This window comes from Phocoena sinus, chromosome 1 (genome assembly GCF_008692025.1).
Source record: "Phocoena sinus isolate mPhoSin1 chromosome 1, mPhoSin1.pri, whole genome shotgun sequence".
NCBI lineage: Eukaryota > Metazoa > Chordata > Mammalia > Artiodactyla > Phocoenidae > Phocoena > Phocoena sinus.
The window spans coordinates 87,056,960-87,076,013 of NC_045763.1; the positions used below are offsets into that span (position 1 = coordinate 87,056,960).

At 35.7% G+C, this 19,054-nt stretch overlaps 1 protein-coding gene across 1 annotated transcript in view; it reads right to left on the minus strand.

Annotated features, from left to right (window-relative positions):
• Positions 1-19,054, minus strand: part of DPYD (dihydropyrimidine dehydrogenase) — an 828,512-nt gene that overhangs the window by 430,877 nt on the left and 378,581 nt on the right. The window contains exon 11 of the mRNA XM_032630437.1: positions 18,561-18,771. Coding sequence (XP_032486328.1) covers positions 18,561-18,771 — 211 coding nt within the window. The remainder of the gene's footprint in view (positions 1-18,560; positions 18,772-19,054) is intronic.

Consider the following 19,054-nt stretch of genomic DNA (forward strand, 5'->3'; position numbering starts at 1 on the left):
CACGGACAGCTTATAAGAATATAAGCGATGCTTTAGTGGGTCAGAAATGTTTTCCATCAGTGGCACTAAGCAGCTAACACAAGAATGACTATTCATTACAACTTGAACATCAAATGATTAGGATCATTTCCCTGTAGGCACAGTGGACTCAATATTTAAACATGAGAGACAGAGAGAGGGGATTAATTAATTTTTTGAAACTTTGTTGATTCTGATTGTGGATCCTAATAACACTTTTCACGATTTTGATGACTCTTTTGAAATGTAGCTATTTCTATTACTTAATCATATTTTTAAAGCTCCAAAGTATTTAACTTAGAACTCAAATTAAGGATTCAGTGGAAAAAAATCTATATGCTTTTATTCATAATTTGTCAGGAAGGAGTTCATTTATTTAGCTGCTTCTTATTAGAGGGACTTTCATCCTCCTCGTCATTGTAACTATCCTTCTATGGACTCCTCACAGCTCTCTTACATCCCTGCTGATACGTTTAACTTGGAATACAATAAAAATAAGTCTCAGAAGGATATCATCTGTTTTGCCTTTATCTAGCTTGGAAGGAATGAAAGCATAAGTGGATGAAAAATGTATATTTACATTTGCAAACCAAATAACTGCTTGCCATATCCTATGAAGTGTTAAGTGAATAGTAATAGAAGGATTGTATTATTTTCTTTCTTGTTTATAAAATAATGGGGGTGGGGGAAGAGGGATTTTCTGTTATGATCATACACAGTTTCCCCACAGATTTCCATGAGATTGCATCTTGCTGGAGACTGTAGCATATGTCCTGGTAGTTCCATAGATGAACAGAAAAAGAACTTGAAAAAGAATCCCAAAACGTGCTTATTCACAGTCTATATTATTCTGCAAATGGGATAGAAATGTGTTAAATGTTATGGTGCCTGGAATTTTATGCAGTCTTTAAAAGGAATGAAAACATCCTTAATTCATACCAAACATTCAAGATTTATGTTAATTTTCTGCTTTAATCACTACTATGTTCGAATGAGCTTATTTAAAAAACAAAGACACTCTGAGGTAGCTTTAAAACAAGAAATGGTTTTGAAATAGGAACTTTTAGTCAACTTGATGTTATGCATGAGATGATTTTTTTATATAGACTTAATTGTATTGTGACACACAAGTTCTTCAATAAGCCACAGCTTAAAATTGCAGAAACCGTCCCTCAGGGACACATCACTGGCAGATGCAGATTGCCAAGGTCAATTAAACTGATGTAGCTGTGCTGTCATATACATAGAAGAGAAACCCACAGCATATGACAAGTATATTTCTCAGTATTTATAAAAAGGTGTCAAGAATGTTATATTTTAGTACATAAATATAAATTAATTCTCCATAAACAATAAAACAATACAACAGAAATCATAATGAAGAACAATTATTAGTATTCTTTGGAGAGTTTGAGATGCTATAAAACAATGGGGGGAATAAAAAATTTCAACATTTGTAATAAAATGATATCTTGAAAACAGATGAATTCATCAACGTGCTTGTTGTTTAATTTTACATAACATATTAGCCAAGAGGACCAAAGCACAATGAAACAAAAAGGCGAGCTGAGGCAATAATCTCAGTAAATCAGAGCTGAAAGCAAAATCTCAGCAAGAGCAAATAAATTCTAATTACAGGGCCAGGATATCAGAGCTGTGTTTAAATAGAATAACCTGGGGTATGGAGGGGACAGAACCACAGAATGCCTTCAACTAAGTATATCAAGTCTGGTTGGCACGAGCTTTGTTCTCACACCTCCCTTCTGCCTCTGAGTATTCAAATCAATATGCTGTCCATTCCCAAACACAATGGAGCAGACAATGCCAATTCATCATTCTCTTTCTGTAAACCCCTCAAAAGTCAACCTTGATATTGTACCTTCCTGATCCTACAGAACCTCAGGTATCTCTGATTATTTTTAGACTATTGCCTTTCTCATATTCTCCTCTCTCAACTCCTATGTTGGAAAACTGGTCTTAACCTGGTTCTCTCTTCTCACTGCCATTCTTACATCTTCTTTTATCCAATTTCTGGAGTAATTTACACTACCTACATTTTTTACCACCCAATTATTCCTTCCAGTGTATCCCTCTTATGAAAATATGGTCTCTACGGTCACCAAATTCCGTGACTTCCTTTTTGCCTTTCTATAGCATCCAATAGACGAATCAGGGTAATTTTGATCTCCTTCTCTGATTTGCGGAATGCTACTCTATCCGGACTCTCCTTTTTAAACTGTCCTTAGGCTCTATCTGGCTCCTTTTCATCTTGTCATCATCCTCTTCCCAGCTCTCAAATATTGTCTACTATACTTTTCTGTGTCAGAAATTATAGTTGTCTTGTGCTTTTAACTTCATCTCTCTGGAAATGACCTCAAACACGACCTTCTGCTTTTTTTTCTGACACTTCTAGCTGCCTGTTAGAGATTCCAATGTGGATGCTCTACTGTCCCTTCTAAATTGTCACATCTAAAACCCAGTTCACAAGCTTCCTCTGGGATTTTCACATTTCAATTATTAGTAAGCTTACTTTTTCACATCTCCTACTCATTGTGACCACCAAAGCTTCACTGAAACTCTTATCACTAAGATGATCCAGATTGTCACATCCAGTGACCCTTCCCATCATCACCTCATTTCAGGAACTAGGGTGGGGTGGGGTGAGACACCCAGAGAACAAGATTTAAGAAGGCCCTTAGGCTCAAGATCGTGCAAGGGCAGGTCAGTGCCTCAACTGTCTCACCCTACGCATGGCACTGTCTTCCTTGATTTCTCAGTAGCATTCAACAGATGACCACTTCCTCCTCATAAAAGTCCCTTATCTTGGCTTCAATGACACCACACTTTCCGCTTTTCCATTTGTCTCCATGATCACTCTTTAACCTTCACTGCTGCTTTTTCCTATTCTTCCTTCTCAAAAAAACGTAGAAATAGATCTTAGTCTTGGCATAGTATTTGAATCTTTTCTCTCCACTTATCTCAACATGCAGTCAGTTACCATGTTCTAACAATTCAACCAAAGGAAATTCTCTCCTAGTTACTCCTTACATCTCATTTATATCATCCTCACCTAATGAAGAACGTTAAGGAAAACAATCAGCATTCATTGATCCCTTGTGTGAGGCAGACATGATGATGAATATTTCCATACAGTAGTCTCATTTAGACCACAGCACAACTCTTTAAGGTAGGTATTAGCATCCTAAATACAGCCAAGAGGAGGTAAAGCCAGTATATGAATCCAGTTATTTCTCACTCCAAAGCTCTCCTTGCCACTGACCCTTGGTGTGAGGGAAAGAAAAAGCCAGGAATAGGCCAAAAACAGTCTCTTAAAGTTTCACTATTGGGAACCATGGGAATAATTAAAATGAAGCAGATTGGGGTTGAAGGGGCAGCAATTATCTTTCTTATAGGTCTTATTTCCACAATTAGAGAATCAGCTCATTGTAGAGAAGAAACCCAAGTATTTTCCAAAAGCTTCTAAAGAAAGTCTCTACAGTGACAAACACACTGATTAGAGAAGAATAGGCATTGGCTAATTTCTTTTGACTGATTTAACTATTTGACTTTCCTACTGCTATGGTTAAATAACGTTCAGTTTGGATATGCTTGTAGAATTCAGGCAGTGTAAAAGTACAGATTTAATTTTCTTTCCCTCCATGCCCAAGATAAGCTTAGACTCCCCAAGTTAAATACAAAAGATGGATGTCAATAATAGCCTGTAGCAACTCCTTTTGTTTTATCTGTATTCTATAGGGAGTCTCATTCTCATTTCCTAAACTGACCAACTAATCAATTCAGAATTAAAATTGTCTAAGCACTTCACCTTGATTTGCTTATTTCTCTGCAATAATTCCATCTATTTAAAACACTAAACTCCTTGAAGATTTGATTTCATTTTCTCTGTAAGAGATCTCCTCAAGGAGGTCAGTGTCCTTGAGGAAAATATATGGGGATTGTTTTCAAATTCTCAGTTGGATTCCCAAATGCTGCACTTTGATTTGCTTATTTATATTCAATGATACCATCTACTTAAGACTACAAACTCCTTGAAGGAATAGATCATCCTTTAATCTGATTTGGACCATAATCATCATAATTCTATGCACATTTGGGTGCCTAATACCTCTTGATAATTAGGAGACAGTGAAAAAAGTGGAAAGGCTACTGAAATATTTTATGTATACTTCTCAGTGAAAGAACTTTTTAAAATGCTGGATGATACCATCAAGTGATATAAATAACTACAGAAAGGGGTTAAAAAATGCTTAATATAAAATCCTCATTTGCTGCATTTAAAGCATAAATAAAAACAAATAGAAAGCCAGAAGTAAATTACACTACTTGTGAAAACAATATTATTAAAATATAAGTGAATACTGAAAAATATTTTAATTAACAAAATAAATCAAATGGAAAAGATTCCCTAAATAGAGCTTTAAAAGTAAGTCTATGTGTGTTTGACTGCCATGACTAATTATGTATCCATGTAATGTGTGTTCAATTTGGGCTTATTTAAATAGCAGAAATGCTCATTAGCTGCAGTATATCTGTGAAGCTTCAATAAACAGTTTAATGGTTTTTATGTTTAACCAATTTCATAAGTTCCTGTAATTTTAGCTTTAGCAGCTCATTAATGTTACTTTTTGATATCCATCTTATGGCTTTTTTTTTCCTTGTCGATCGGCTGTAGGCATACTTCAGTGCAAACTTAAAACATACAGTAGAATTTATTTTAAACAATTTTAGCACATAAGTAGATGCACGATTCAAAAATATAGCTTCTTTATATAGAGTACTGGTTGTATTACCATGCAGTCAAGAACTATCTTTGGTATTGACAAAGGCTATATTCAATAGAATTCATGATGATAATAATGACAAACATTTATCGAGTGCCCCAGGAACATGTGGTTGGTTTTGGATGAGGCGATGTATATGTTATCTCTCTGGATCTTCACAGAATAGGTATTATTTTAATTTTATAGCTGAGGAAACTGAGACTAAGTTACACAGATCACATTCTCAGGATTTGAACCTAACTACAAATCCACCACAGCTGTACCAGTTGGGAGTACCTTCAGAGGCATTTGGAGATAAAACACCTAGACCTTAGTAGAGGTCCCTACACCTTGGGATTAGATATAGTCATATGAGGGACGAAATTCTAGAGAAAGAACACAAACCTGGGTAAAAATAGAATGAACCATTTATTTTTTGAAGTGGCAGCAATCACAACCTGAACTAAAGCCAGAAGAGGAATCATCAGAGTTTCATGAGAATCAAGATGTTTCTGAGCCATACAGCCAAGAAGTGATCATTTCAAGAAATGTCAGATACAAGAGAAATGTAAGGTAGGTAACCAGATTTGGGGATCTGGAGTTCAATGAGCAGTAAAAAGATGACATGTGTAGGTAAATGATGAAGGCAAAAGGCAGAATAAAAGGGGTTAAGGAGAAAGGATCTGGCACAGACAGCAAGGTGGTGCATACAGGATGTTCTTCTGGGACTTTAGTAATGATTGCATAGGAAAAAAATATGGCACTAGCTTGCACTGGTTCATTCAATTAGCAAATATTGTCTGCTGTGTACTAAATCCAGCTGTAGGCACTGTAGTAAACCACAGATAAGGGAACTGTCCTTGTGGGATGTACATTTCAGTTGGCAGAAGATTAAACATAAAAGGTAAACAAGTAAGTGAACTATATGATAGTGAAAATGGCTATGAAGAGAGATATATCAATGAGAGTGTTATGAGGTGAGGGGGCTGAGAAGCGGAAGATCATGGTGGGGATGGAGGGGCACAGAGGGCTCTTTGATGAGATGACATCTGAGCTAAAACAAAGGATAAGAATGAGCCAGCAATGTGAAGACCTTGAGGCAGATCATTCCAGGCAGAGGGAACTGTTACAGAGGAGTTAGAATGAGCTGAAGTTGATGCACTTGAAGAGTAGAAGCGAGGCTTTATGTGCGTGGAAGAAAGCAAGCAAGAGAAGAGGGGAGGGGGCCTAGAGATAGGCAGAGGCCTGATCAAGGAGGGCTTCATAAGCTGTGGGAAGAATTTTATTCTAAATAATGTAGGAAACCACTGGAGGGTTTGGAACAGGGGAATGAAATGATGTAATTCCTCTTTATAAAGCTGATTCTGGTAGGATTATAAGGAAGCAAGAGTAAATGCAGGGTGACCAGGGAGGAAGCTACTATTTTCAATGCAAGTGAAAGTATCAAGCATCTGACCATTCTCTCAACAGAAGGAGGACTTGCTGGTCTTCATGTGATACTTTACAAAAACATTGCTTTCATAGGCTTTTATCTTTACTGTGAATTTTCTGTAGCAGTATTTAGAATAAAGCAATCATTTCATTCTATTCATCCCAACATTTACCCATCTCTTCATTCATCCATCTAGCTATTCATCCGGTGAACCCTTGAGACTGTGCTGGGTACTTTGGGTTAAAATATGAATAAATTACCCTGCAGTCGTACTGTCAACATAATTTAGAGTATATAAGGTGTATAGGTTGAAATAGGAGAAGAGAAGGAGTCAAAAAGGAGACACAAAATTAATTATGTTTCCCTCTATGTGTGAGGGGAACATATTTTATTGACATGGCCCTTTAGATTTCAGGTACCCACCAACTTTAGAAAAAAAATCAGATACTTTAGCCTAACACTAAAACATTTTGTGAATTAGCAATGATACATTTCTCCACCTTTACTATTTCTTGTGTGTGCACTATGATCTAGCCAAAGGAATTACCCCTTGTATGTATCTAGCCTGTTCACTGTGATGAAACGTGCTTTCCCGTCTCTAGTCTCCTAATTCCTGTCCAGTCTTCATCTCTATTACCAATGCCATGCCTCCATACAAACTTCTTTGATGCTTACAACTGGAAGTCATCTCTCCACCCTGTGTGTTATGCTAGCAGTTTACCTATTTCTCCTTGAGTCTACCTAATGGCATTTTGCATTTTTCCCTCTCTATTAGACTGCAAGCTCCTGCAGACAGGGACAATGTATTGTGTGTGTGTGGTGTGTGAACGCAGGAGAACCTAACCCAGAATCTTGTAAACTCAATAAATATAGAATGAAAGAATGGGAAATAAGGTCCCACAAGTATGTAGGAGGGCAGATTAGAAGGGTGTTAAAATTAAATTGAAGCATTCTGTTTCAATCCCACCGTCAGGGGAGAATAATTTTAGATTCTAAACTATGAGAGTAATACAATGATACTGGTGATGTAGTAGCTCATTTGGCAGCAGTGTGCAAATACAGGGAAAACACTGGGCCATGTTAAACAAAGTGAATTGTCAATATGCTTTTCAGAGGTCTTGGAAAATCATTGGATGTTCACTGAACATAATATGCTTGACACTCTTTCATGCACTTGTATGGAAAAAATGGTTGTGTAAATGAAAGTCCTTTGAAAACATTTGAAAAGCTTCATAATTACAAAATATTATAAGAATGGCTAGCATGGGGAAAAGGTTGGCACTGCATAGCATCAGAACATATAAAGCTTAGGTGAGACCTCTGAATGTATGTTCAAGTAAGTGCTGGCTTTCTCCTCCAGCAATGCCAGCACATTCGGGACACCTAATAAATTACATGTGAATATTACATTTGAATTGGGTAGCTTCCATACTGGGAGGCTATCTATTAAATATGATCCAATGTAATTTTCCAACTGATGAAATTACAACTTACATGTATGTAGGTCAATATCTAATTTAACCAAAGACTATTTTAAATAGGTATACTGTTATTTTTATTTTGTGATTTGAGCCAAGAATACAAATGCAAAGTAATTAACAAAACTAATCTGTAATACCAAATACATATTACTAAGAACATGAGTATAAAATCTACATCATTACTAAATTTATAATTTCACTAAATTTTACATCTTGATTTTACATCTCACAGCAGCAGCTTACTGTAGTTTAACACTTCACAAGAATATTTGGTTTCAGAATAAACTTTTAGTATACCATAAGCTAACTAGTATTTAAAAGACAAATATAATAGGCTATGGTAAACAAAGCTCTGGACACATATTACACTCACTCTATGTTGAATAACATTTTCCTACGTTTTAAGATTTCTGTTCTCTAAAACAATTATGTTATTTTGTCCATTTTCTACCTTCTTTCCCCAGCAAAACTTGTTACATGCCACTGCTCTACTTCTTGTATGTAATCTTTGATTTGATGGAAAAGTACTGATTTATCCACTGTCTCCCTGTGAGAATGCATATGATATCAACCACTAGTGAAACCTGGAAAACAAAGATAAGGGAAGGCTCTGAACAGAGCTATTCACTGGGGAAACAAACCTATTCCTATGCAGTTATTAGAGGGAAGTAAAATAATTACAGAAATATCACGTTGTGCTTCAAACGGATGTCTAAGGCAGTTGTAAGTGATGTGATGTTGAGTCCAAGTCACTTTCAACACTGTTATCAGTTTCACCTCCCTCCTCATCACCTTCACCCCTTTAAAATAATTCCAAAGAAAAACTGTGCAAGGATTCCATTATTTTGGATGGTTACTCTGCAGAAATGCCAGTACTTGCTTTAAATCCTACCACTTTATCCTCACTCTGCACAGTGTATTCTATAATAGAAAGACAATAAATCTTTCAGCCAGAAAAGAATCTGATAATTAGGACAATTTTTAAGAAAATATGTACAGTTTTACTATTGGTTTCCTGAGAATACTTCTTGCCTAAAATACAGTTAAAAGCCAGACAATGTACAGGGAGGACTAGAAAAGGATTCATTCTCCCCACTGGGCCAACGATACAAAGGATATATCAATCTTTTATTACTCAGGCATTATGAAATGAAACGGTAGCATCAGGAACCCACTGCATTAGTGAAAGGGGGAAGGTACAGAACCATGGATTAAAACTGTCTTGATGCCATGTCCTCCAATGATATTTACCACCTAAAAAGCAGCAATAACAAAAGCTGATTTTTTTCTTCTTCATAATATGGTAGGTGAGATCCTTCTGGATTTCCAAATACCACATGACCTCTTTCATCATACTTTTAAGAAGTTGTAATCTAAAGTACAATTATAACAGCTTTTATTCATTAATTCAATCAATGAATAACCACTGTTCTGGGCACTAGGTTATGACAGTGAAAAGACAGACAAATGATAGATAATGATTCTTAATGTCTCTTTTCAATCAGAATGTTCTTAGTTCTAGTCCTATTTCCAGTTGTTGAATGGATTAGCAAATCCAAATGACACACATCACCATTTCCCTCAGATCTGTTCTGTCTGCTGCATTTGTGAGTTCTGTAGGCATTATGGACATCTGATCAGATTCCCATGCTAGATACTCCGTATTCCACCCCTTTATCAGATGACCAAACCCTGACTGTCTACGTAAAACATATGTCTGGATTCTGAATGTTCTTCTGCAGTTCTATGTCCTTTAATTTAATCTGGGCCTTAATTAGTAGCCACGCAAAACTGACAACAAGTCTTTTAACTGGTTTGATCGATACTGTTCCGTCTTAATCCCAGGCCACCTTGGAGCAACATGCTTATTCCATACTCCTGATGCTTCCTTCCATGTGGGGAAACAATTATTGGTATAACACTCGTGGTGTCTCTCTGTATCTCACCTCTCTTAGAAAAGCTGAATTCAGCAATTATAATTAGTGGATCTGGAAGAAGAAATTAGGCATGCATGACACACCCTTGTCAAGCCTATAGCTTGGCAGCTGCCCAGTTGAGCACAGGTTGTCTCCCTCCCTGAACACTGAAAATCTTACTGCTGCAGCTTCCCAACAGGGGACCTGCAATTGTTGGATCTTACCTGTGACTGGTGAGTAACTTTGCTTATTTCAGCCATCCAGTACTAGGAAACACACTTGTCTTCTGACATGAACCACCTCAAAGGTGACTTCATGGTTTCTAACTCCCAACTATTTGAAGAATATTACAAATGCTGCAAACCCAAGCAGAGAGATGGAAGAGCCATCACCTACCAGAGTTACCTCATTAACATAAAGGTCTCTCCCATATTTAAACCCCCTCATTTTCACCTGGGTGTCTATAGGATAAAATTCAAACCCCCTGGCTTAGCATATAAGTCTCTTAACTCCACATAAATTTGTAGCCAAATTTCCTGCCATCTTACCCCTACCCACTTCCCACCTTATCTTACCATACGGCATCTGCTCCAGCTAAACAGACTTTCTCACTATTGTCTGGTCACCTGAGGCCATTCATCAGCTTGTACTTTGTGTATGAATATACCCTCTAACAGAGAAACTCCTACTCAAGCCCTAAAACCCAGTCCAAATATCATCTCAAATTAGCACATTATGCTACAATTTATGTATTTACATGCCTGTTTCTCTCATTAGCCTATGAGTCCCTGGGAGGCAAAGACTCTCTTTTCTCATGCTTGTATTCTTAGTGCCTGGACAGGGCCTATAACATATTTGGATATTATAAAATGTTCATTGCATGAAAAATAATGAGAGAATGAATAGTAAAAATCATAAAATTAAAAGTTCAATTTTAGAAATAAAAATGCAAAATTCAGACCTTCATTTATAAAGATGAGAACATGCATGAAATAAGTAGGCTGATGACAACTTTCTAAAGACATGCTGGTTTTTTTTAATATAGCTTTTAAAAATGACTGTAAAATGACTACTTAATCTAACAGTATGGTGTTGAGCAAGTTGCATAATCTCCCCGTGGCTCCCTCCCTTCCACCCCAATTCCACCTGGAAACTCCTACACATCACTCAGCCTTCAATTTACAACCCACTTCCTCTAGGAAGTTTCTCTGAACCTTCAGACTATGTTTTGCGCTTCCCTAGGACTCTAAACTCCTCCCGGCACAATTTATTAAACTGCATTCCTGGAGGCAAAGTTTGCATTCACTTTTTCCACACTTTATCCCCAGAATACAGCCCAGGGCCTGGAATAGCAGGCCATCAGAAGTCATTAGCTAAACAAATAAATCTGTGAAATTAGGAGTCTAGAATACATTATCTCTTAAATCCCTTCCAGCACGTTTGGAAATGTATGTAAGGAAAACTTCTACGCAAGTTACTGCATTGTAACATATCCATAAGTTACACTGGACTGACAACATTATTTTTCAGTTCTTTCTCATCCATTCTTAGTTGTATTAATCATTAGTGAGGCCCTGCCTCTAACATTTGTGCCATTAGTTAAAAAGTTCTCCGATCTATCAATAAAGTGCAGTATTCCTTAACCTGTTCTTTGAAACTATATTGTAAACATTTCTGTTTATAAAAATGCATGCAACAGGGATAATCTGACCAATTATGACAAATTTTCAACTTGGTACTCCACTCCTTCCCCTTCCTCTTTACTTTTGGTAAGGCAGAAGAGGAATGATGAAAGCTGAAGGCCACGAAGAGTGGACAATTGTTCAAAGAAAAGTCTGCTGAATCTCTAAGTGCCATGAGTGGCTTCTGAAGGACATACTTTATTGTTTGAAAAATGAAACATATTGGTTAAAAAAAAAGGGGTTATTAAAATGCCTCAGTGTTCCCACTTCCATTAGAGAAGTAGCATATAAGTAACATTTTAATAAGGAAAAAAACAAATCAAACATACTGATGCCATGTCTTCTCAAGCACAGGTAACTATTATTATTGGGGCACTTGACTCATCTAGTGCTCAGTTTAAAACATCTTTTTCTAGGTTTTTCCCAACACCTAAAATAATTGAGGAAAAAATGGGCCCATTTGAAAAATTCCTAAATATCTGCACTGTCACAGTCTCATGCACACCATTTCTTGCCTACATAGCAATTTCTAGCTCTGGCTTAGGCCAGAACAAGGCAAACTAACCCATGGCCTGTATCTTTTCTCAGGGTAGGAGGCAAGTGAATCAAACTACACTTGAAGCTAGTACTGGCAGAACATTTTATCTACCCCATGAGGTTTTGAAATAATTTTCTGAGGGAACTGGTAAGCTATTTTAAAGCCTCTCCACCATCGTCCCCCTCCCCGCCAAAAAAACATCTCACTCCCTTATGGAACTAATTGCAACTAATGCTATGAAGGAAGTTGCTTTCTGAGGGTTTCCTTAAATCTTCAGAAAGAACCGGGCTTCATGTTTCCTTGTCTCTAGTAAAATAAGCAGGAAGAAAATGTAGGCACTGGGTGAAGCGTATAAACTCCTTTCCTAGAAGAAAAGCCATGCATTCCCTGCTATGCCCAGAGAATTCAGTCACCTTGTGATTTGCTCTCCTGAGCAGTGCTGTGCAGCATTATCCTGAGTCAGTTTTACACATCATTCATCCTATCTTTCCTTCCAAAAAACAAAGGTTTTGAATCTTAGTTATCTCATACCATAATTTTCAAATGCTTAAGAGCTCAAGCTTAGTATCCTCTAAAGTGCTTCTCTTTCCATTTTAAGGTAAAAGTGAGCAAACAAACCAAAAATTTGGCCCAGTTTTACCATGTTTAAGAGGAAAAACCAAAGATATTAAAAATATCCTCTGCTCTTTATATACTTGATTTATGAAAACACAAAATGGAGTTTTCTAACTACGAACAATTAGTTGAAAGAAAATTCCTCTCAATGGTATGAAAATCATCAGAATTGATAATAGCACATTTTTAAAACATATGATACAGTTACAAGCTGTGTAATCTTTTTTCTGTAAATAAAAATAAACAAATGTAGGAAACATCTTCTCATTTAAAAAATCATAAATTGTAAGAGCATCTGCTTCACTTATTTTATAAAGACATGTGGACGAAGCCTGCAGGGCCCCAAATGAAGTCCTAATTTTCAAATGCTTTTATTCCTAGACAACATTCATAATGTCATAAGGGTGTAATATAACTCAATTTAATTATTAAAATATGATTTTGTTACACAAGCATAAGATCCAAAATGTTAAGAGATGCCCACTATGTGCTAGACATATATCTAAGTGCTTTACATATATTATTAATTTATTTATTCTTAAAATAACTCTAGAAGGTAGATGCTATAATCTTCCCTCTTAAAAGATCGAGACCACAAGACCACAAAGTATGAAGAGACTAAGGGAGCCAGATTTCCAGCGGGGCAGCCTGGCTCCAGAGCCCCTGCTCTAAGCTGCTCTACCAGAGGGACTCTAATTAGTGTCCTATTTATTGGATTATAAAGAGTACAACAATTTATGCCAAAACAGGGGAAAATAACAATAGAAAAACAGAACTGCTTGTCTAACATTTGTGCTTTCTAAGAAAAGTAAACCAAACTGACCCCACAACAGGAAAAAATAACAACTAGGTGTAATAAAATTATATCTTAACGTGAATCAAGTCAAGTCAAATGCACAAATATATATTGTGCATCTATTATGGGTACAATAATATGTTGGCCACTGTTGGGACTACCACTTACTATAAAGGTACAGTCTATGCCTTTTTGGGGTTTACAATCTAATTGGAAGATAAATTATAATAGTTTCTGGAAGATGAAAACACATAGCTCTTTTCACAGTGGACACTTCAAAAGAATGAGAGGATGACGTGGTGTGGTGCATGAAAGAGGCACAGAGGTCATGGCTAAAGTGCCTTCCTTCAGTTGTCTGAAAGCATAGTCAAAGACACATAAAACTGTGTCAACTAGATCTAGGAATGTGAGGACAAGGCGACTGTTATCACCTCCACTGGAAAAATGAAACTGTGAGTTCAGTGAAAATGGTAACGCATTCTCCTTATCAATTCCAAACCAACAGTGAAGATATGCATGCTTTCACAACTGACAGTTTGGTTCAAAGCAGAAAGAGAAGGGAATAAAATAAGGAAAAAGTCTCTCAAACTTGACATTGTCCAAACAAACAAAAAGAGGGAAAATTCAATTCCATAAATACTGACATTGGTGTTTAATAGAAGAGGAGACTTCCTATATTATGAAATACATACTTTTAAAATAAATAAATGTTTTAAAATTTCCAGTGAAGGGCAACATTTGTGGAGTAGAAATGCCAGTTAAAGGTAGCCTGTGCTTAATTTACTGACAGCCTTTAAAATCAGTCTTCAATACTAAAATCCAAATTTCAGGTGATTTGGAATCTTAATCTTACATACTTAGAGAAAATGGATGAGAATTTTGAAAATGTGGAACCACTCTCAGTTTTTCATAGGAAAGATATTAAATAAGACTAAGACTTTATCATACCAATCAAATTAGAAATTGGACACCACACTGCCTTTAGAATTTGGACAGTAGTTAATGAAGGATTCAATTACATTGTGCTCATAATAAGCACACATATATTCCATGCACAGGGATGTGGAATACAGAGTCCTTTGTTCTTATTTCCCACTTACTACTACACTCCAAAAAAAAGAGAAATAAAATAGAATTAAATAAAATAATGATGATTACTTATAATTGTTACAAGCCTTAGGAACAATGAAATAATTAGCAACTGTAATCCAAGGATATTATACAAATTTGTTTTATAAATTTGATGTACTTATCTTTTCTTTAAGCTATTGAGGCACTTACTATTTTTCTGACATGAAATATTTATTACAGATATATTGGGTGCTTAATACTAAATAAAGTTATTTTATATTCTCCTTTGCGAAACACACAAATTAAGGGACTTGCAAAAGTGATGCAGTATATCAGAAAAAAATGAGATTAAAAATTTAATTTTCTGCAAATTCCCAACTTAGTTTACCTTTACAAATACCTATGATTGATATAATTGAGACACTACAATTTCATTTCACTACTATTTTCATTTAAAATATTATTGTAATCAGACAATGCTGAGAGTATAAATTATCACTGTACTTTATATGTACTCTGTCAAGTTTATTTCATTCCTTGAATTCTTCAGCATATATTTACATAATGCATTCACCAAGGACTTTCTAAATTAACCGCTTTGGAATCCACCCTGTATTAGATACTGGGAGGAACAGTTCAAGAGGGAACAGTGGAACGTAAAGTCAGGCACGTAGTATACATAAAATCATTTCCTGAAGTTCTCAAGTACTAAGGCGTAGGAGCTTCATCCTATTGTGTAGGGTAAAATTGTTGAATTTAATGAAAAGTAAAACTGGAATTAGATATCTGAATCTGGGACACCATTTTTGGACTTTAGTGATAGGAGAACTATGGTATGATAGTGAACTTGAGAAGAAATCTGCCTTAAGGAAACCTGATGAGGTGATCCTTCCTTACTCTGGGCATATCTCTCTAAATGTATTCTTGACTTGATAAGACAACTATTTGTTTGCAGGTCTGCCTCCAACCACCAGTTTGTGAGGTTTCTAAGTATAAGGAATGCATCATTCATCTTTGTACTCTCCAGAATACAATTTGGTACCTGGCATTCTCTAGAAACTCACTAAATCACTGTTACATGCATGGGCATAAATATATGATGAAATGTCTTCTAAGACACAGAGAGTGGAGAAAAAGACTGCAGAGTCATTTTACACAGAAGTGCAATAGTGCCTACTGTAATCTAGCTATTACTTGGCACATAGAAGTTGTTCATTAAATATTTCTTACAGGAATTAATGCATGTGTGAATAAATGAATGAATGAATGAATCAGGTCAGTGAAGGAATAAATATATTAAGAGAAATGGGCAAAGTCTGAACTTTGGAAAGCTAGAGGAAGAAAAGCAGTCAGTGACAGTAGGAAAGGAATAGTTAAAAGAAAAAGCAAGAAAATGGAGTGTTGGACTTCCCTGGTGGCACAGTGGTAAAGAATCCACCTGCCAATGCAGGGGACATGGGTTCGAGCCCTGTTCCGTGAAGATCCCACATGCCATGGAGCAACTAAGCCTGCAAGCCACAACCACTGAGCCCGTGTGCTGCAACTACTGAAGCTCGTGCGCCTAGAGCCCATGCTCCGCAACAACAGAAGCCACCGTAATGAGAAGCCCGAGCACCGCAATGAAGAGTAGCCCCCGCTCACCACAACTAGAGAAAGCCCATTTGCAGCAACAAAGACCCAAGACAGCCAAAAATAAATAAATAAAATACATAATCATTTTTAAAAAAAAGAAAATGGAGTGTCATAAACAATAATAATGTGTTTCATTTCCAAAGCACTTTCCCATTTTTTCATTTTAATTCTGACAACAGTCCTGAGAGGTAGGAAGAGTATATTATCATTGTTATTATCATTGTTTTTTTATAGAGGAAGAAAGCTGAAGCTCAGAAAGGTTAAGTGACTCGGAAGAGAGTTTTTCAAACAGAAAGAAATATTTAACACTGTCAAATGCAGAAAATAGAATATGGACTGAAAAGATGTCACTGAGTTTGGCATGAAGTTCACTGGAGCCTGTGCAAAGTGAGGTTGGGAAGGACAGAAGAAGAAGGGTAAAAAAGCAGGTTGATGTTTAAGGAAAGAGATTATAAGTAAATATATTAAAATATATCATACCACATATGTAGTAATCACAAAGGTACCACACATAAATCACATCACATGGGTATCAAGATGGGATAAAATTCAGGGTAGAAGAGGGAGACATGAATATCTTCTCTTCTTAGCCAAATGGACAAATTGCTTCCTATAAACTGATTTTCACTATACCTGATACATGTGCACATGAAAGTTTTCTTTGAAATTACTATTTTAAGATTTTAAATACCATTTAGATAAGATCTTCTTGATCAACTTCTAACAAATAATGATTCTCTCTACTATTTTTTAAATGCTTTCCATTCAAAAAACAATATTGAATATATTTAGAAAGCAGTAGAGGCATGAATGCTATTTAATATTCCAACTCTTCCAGCTCCCCTCTAACTTGAAAGTAGCTCTTATTAATGTCAATATTGAAGGGCCTTCATAAAGCAAGTAATTCTGTTTGAGGAAAAATTTCCCAAGCAGTTTGTTTTTCAAGTCAGCAGGAGGGGGGAAGAAAGGAAAGTGAAGAACCATTTTTCCTTGATTTCTCTAATGTATAAGGGGTAACACATGTAGAGCACTGGAAGAAACAAACACAAGTGAATTTTGGAATAAAATACACAAATAAATTCTTAAATGACTTCGTCAAATAAGCACAAATAAATCAAATTCTCTTTTCTCCTACTTCATATTTTAAATACTAAGTTAAATCTTTTACACACACAGGAACATAAGCTTTGGAAAGCTGTTTTCTATGATCTTCTAAGTCACATCGACTTTAAGTTTGCTTAAGAAAAGATATATTTTTCTTAATATTAGAGTTGTCAGTTTTGGAACATAAATTTAGATGGTAAAATAAATTATTTTTTGATAGGCAAATAATCAACAGAATTGCAAGTTAAATAGGATTCAACTTTTTACTCAATTTTTGGTCATATGCAGAGCAGTAAGAACAGTATGATTTTTTTAGATAATAGAATGCAATGTATACGTTGTTCTTTTTTTCCTTGCTGAACTCATCAACAAATAACAAACCACACTGTGACTATGTCTACATATCACATAAACGTCTAGATGAAAAGAGACAAATTCAGGCCATCATCCAGCTATTCAAAAACATTTATCTTGATGACATTAAACATCTGGATGTTTCCAAATACCAAGATGTTTGATGTCCTGCAGATAAAATATCTTGATGAGTGGTTAAAATTTTCACTTATCTGTTGCAGAAATATGCACATTTCCAAGCATATATCTCTTTCTATTTCAGACACAAAATGTAATTTTAGCATAGATATAGTAGAAAGTTATAGGAATCGTCAGGTTTAGATTTTTTTCTTTTTTTGGTTACTGTTTTTCTTAATGAATCTCTGACCGAGAGAAACTTTCTTTTATTTTCCTTTTATTTAATAAAATAGTTAATTGTCATTTTGACAGTGTGTAGTAAAAGGTAAAAGATTTGCAAAATGAAGGCATGGGGAGGTACCTAAGCTTTATATACAATGGTCCACAGAAACACTGTGTGTGGGGAAAACTTAACACAAAATAGTCTTAGTTGGTTGACTTATTATTCATTTGGAATGCTATATAAAACATTTCCTTTTCTCATTGTCTTTTTTTAAGCATTTTGTTCTTTCTTAGCATGTCCATTTATGCCATTTAAATGAAATGACAGGAGTTCAAACTTCCTAATTTGATAATTTTGATGTCTCTAGTGATGATTTGGCATGAAGATAGTAGTCAACATGAATTCTATTTTTGACTATTCATTAGATCCTAATTTGCTTGAATCATTGAAGATTGGCTCTTACAACTTACCTGTCACATTTTCTTACTCTAGGTCTAATTGAAGAAAAAGCTATTCTTATAGAGGAAACAAGGCAAAAATTATTACAAAGTAGAACATGTATTTTGATTATAAGCTTAAAAGAAAGATTAATGTTCTTTTCAATTCCCACTACTTTAAAAATAATTCTCTGTAAACATTAAATACCATTTCTACATCTTATAAATCAAGATTTCTTGCATTCCATACTAGAAGAAGGAAATGAATGTTCAAGTGAAAAACAATTCCCTGAAAGCTGGAAACCATTATGGCAGTAAAATAACAGACAATTCATAACACATTTCAGCTCCCGAACACTCTACCTTTAGGATCACTCAGAACTGAGCCAAAGGCACTGATGACCACATCGGCTTTCAGATGGACTATCTGATCTTCATCTTCATTCCAGTTTCCAGTTTCATCTTGCTCTGTCCGAACAAACTGCACAGCAACAATTCTCCCACCTTTTACGATAACCTTCCGTGGGGACAGGAAAGGCAAAAATTCACATTTTTCTTCCTTCGCAAGCTCCATCTAAAATGAAACAGAATAGAGAAAAACTAGAAAATGTTTCTTTATTTAATATTTGATTTTTAATTCAATTATACATGCTAAAGCTTATAATGTTTAAATAAACATGAAGTTTTTTCTTTCACCAAAGCTGAGATTCAGTTATCAGCTATTCACATTTTATAAATCACTGACTCAGGAGAGTCTTAGACTGAAGTTGTCATGTGGAATTTTATAGATCATGGCATCACAAGATGCTTCTCAAGTTTTAGGTTGTGCATATGCCCTACGGTTGGTGATGTGTGAC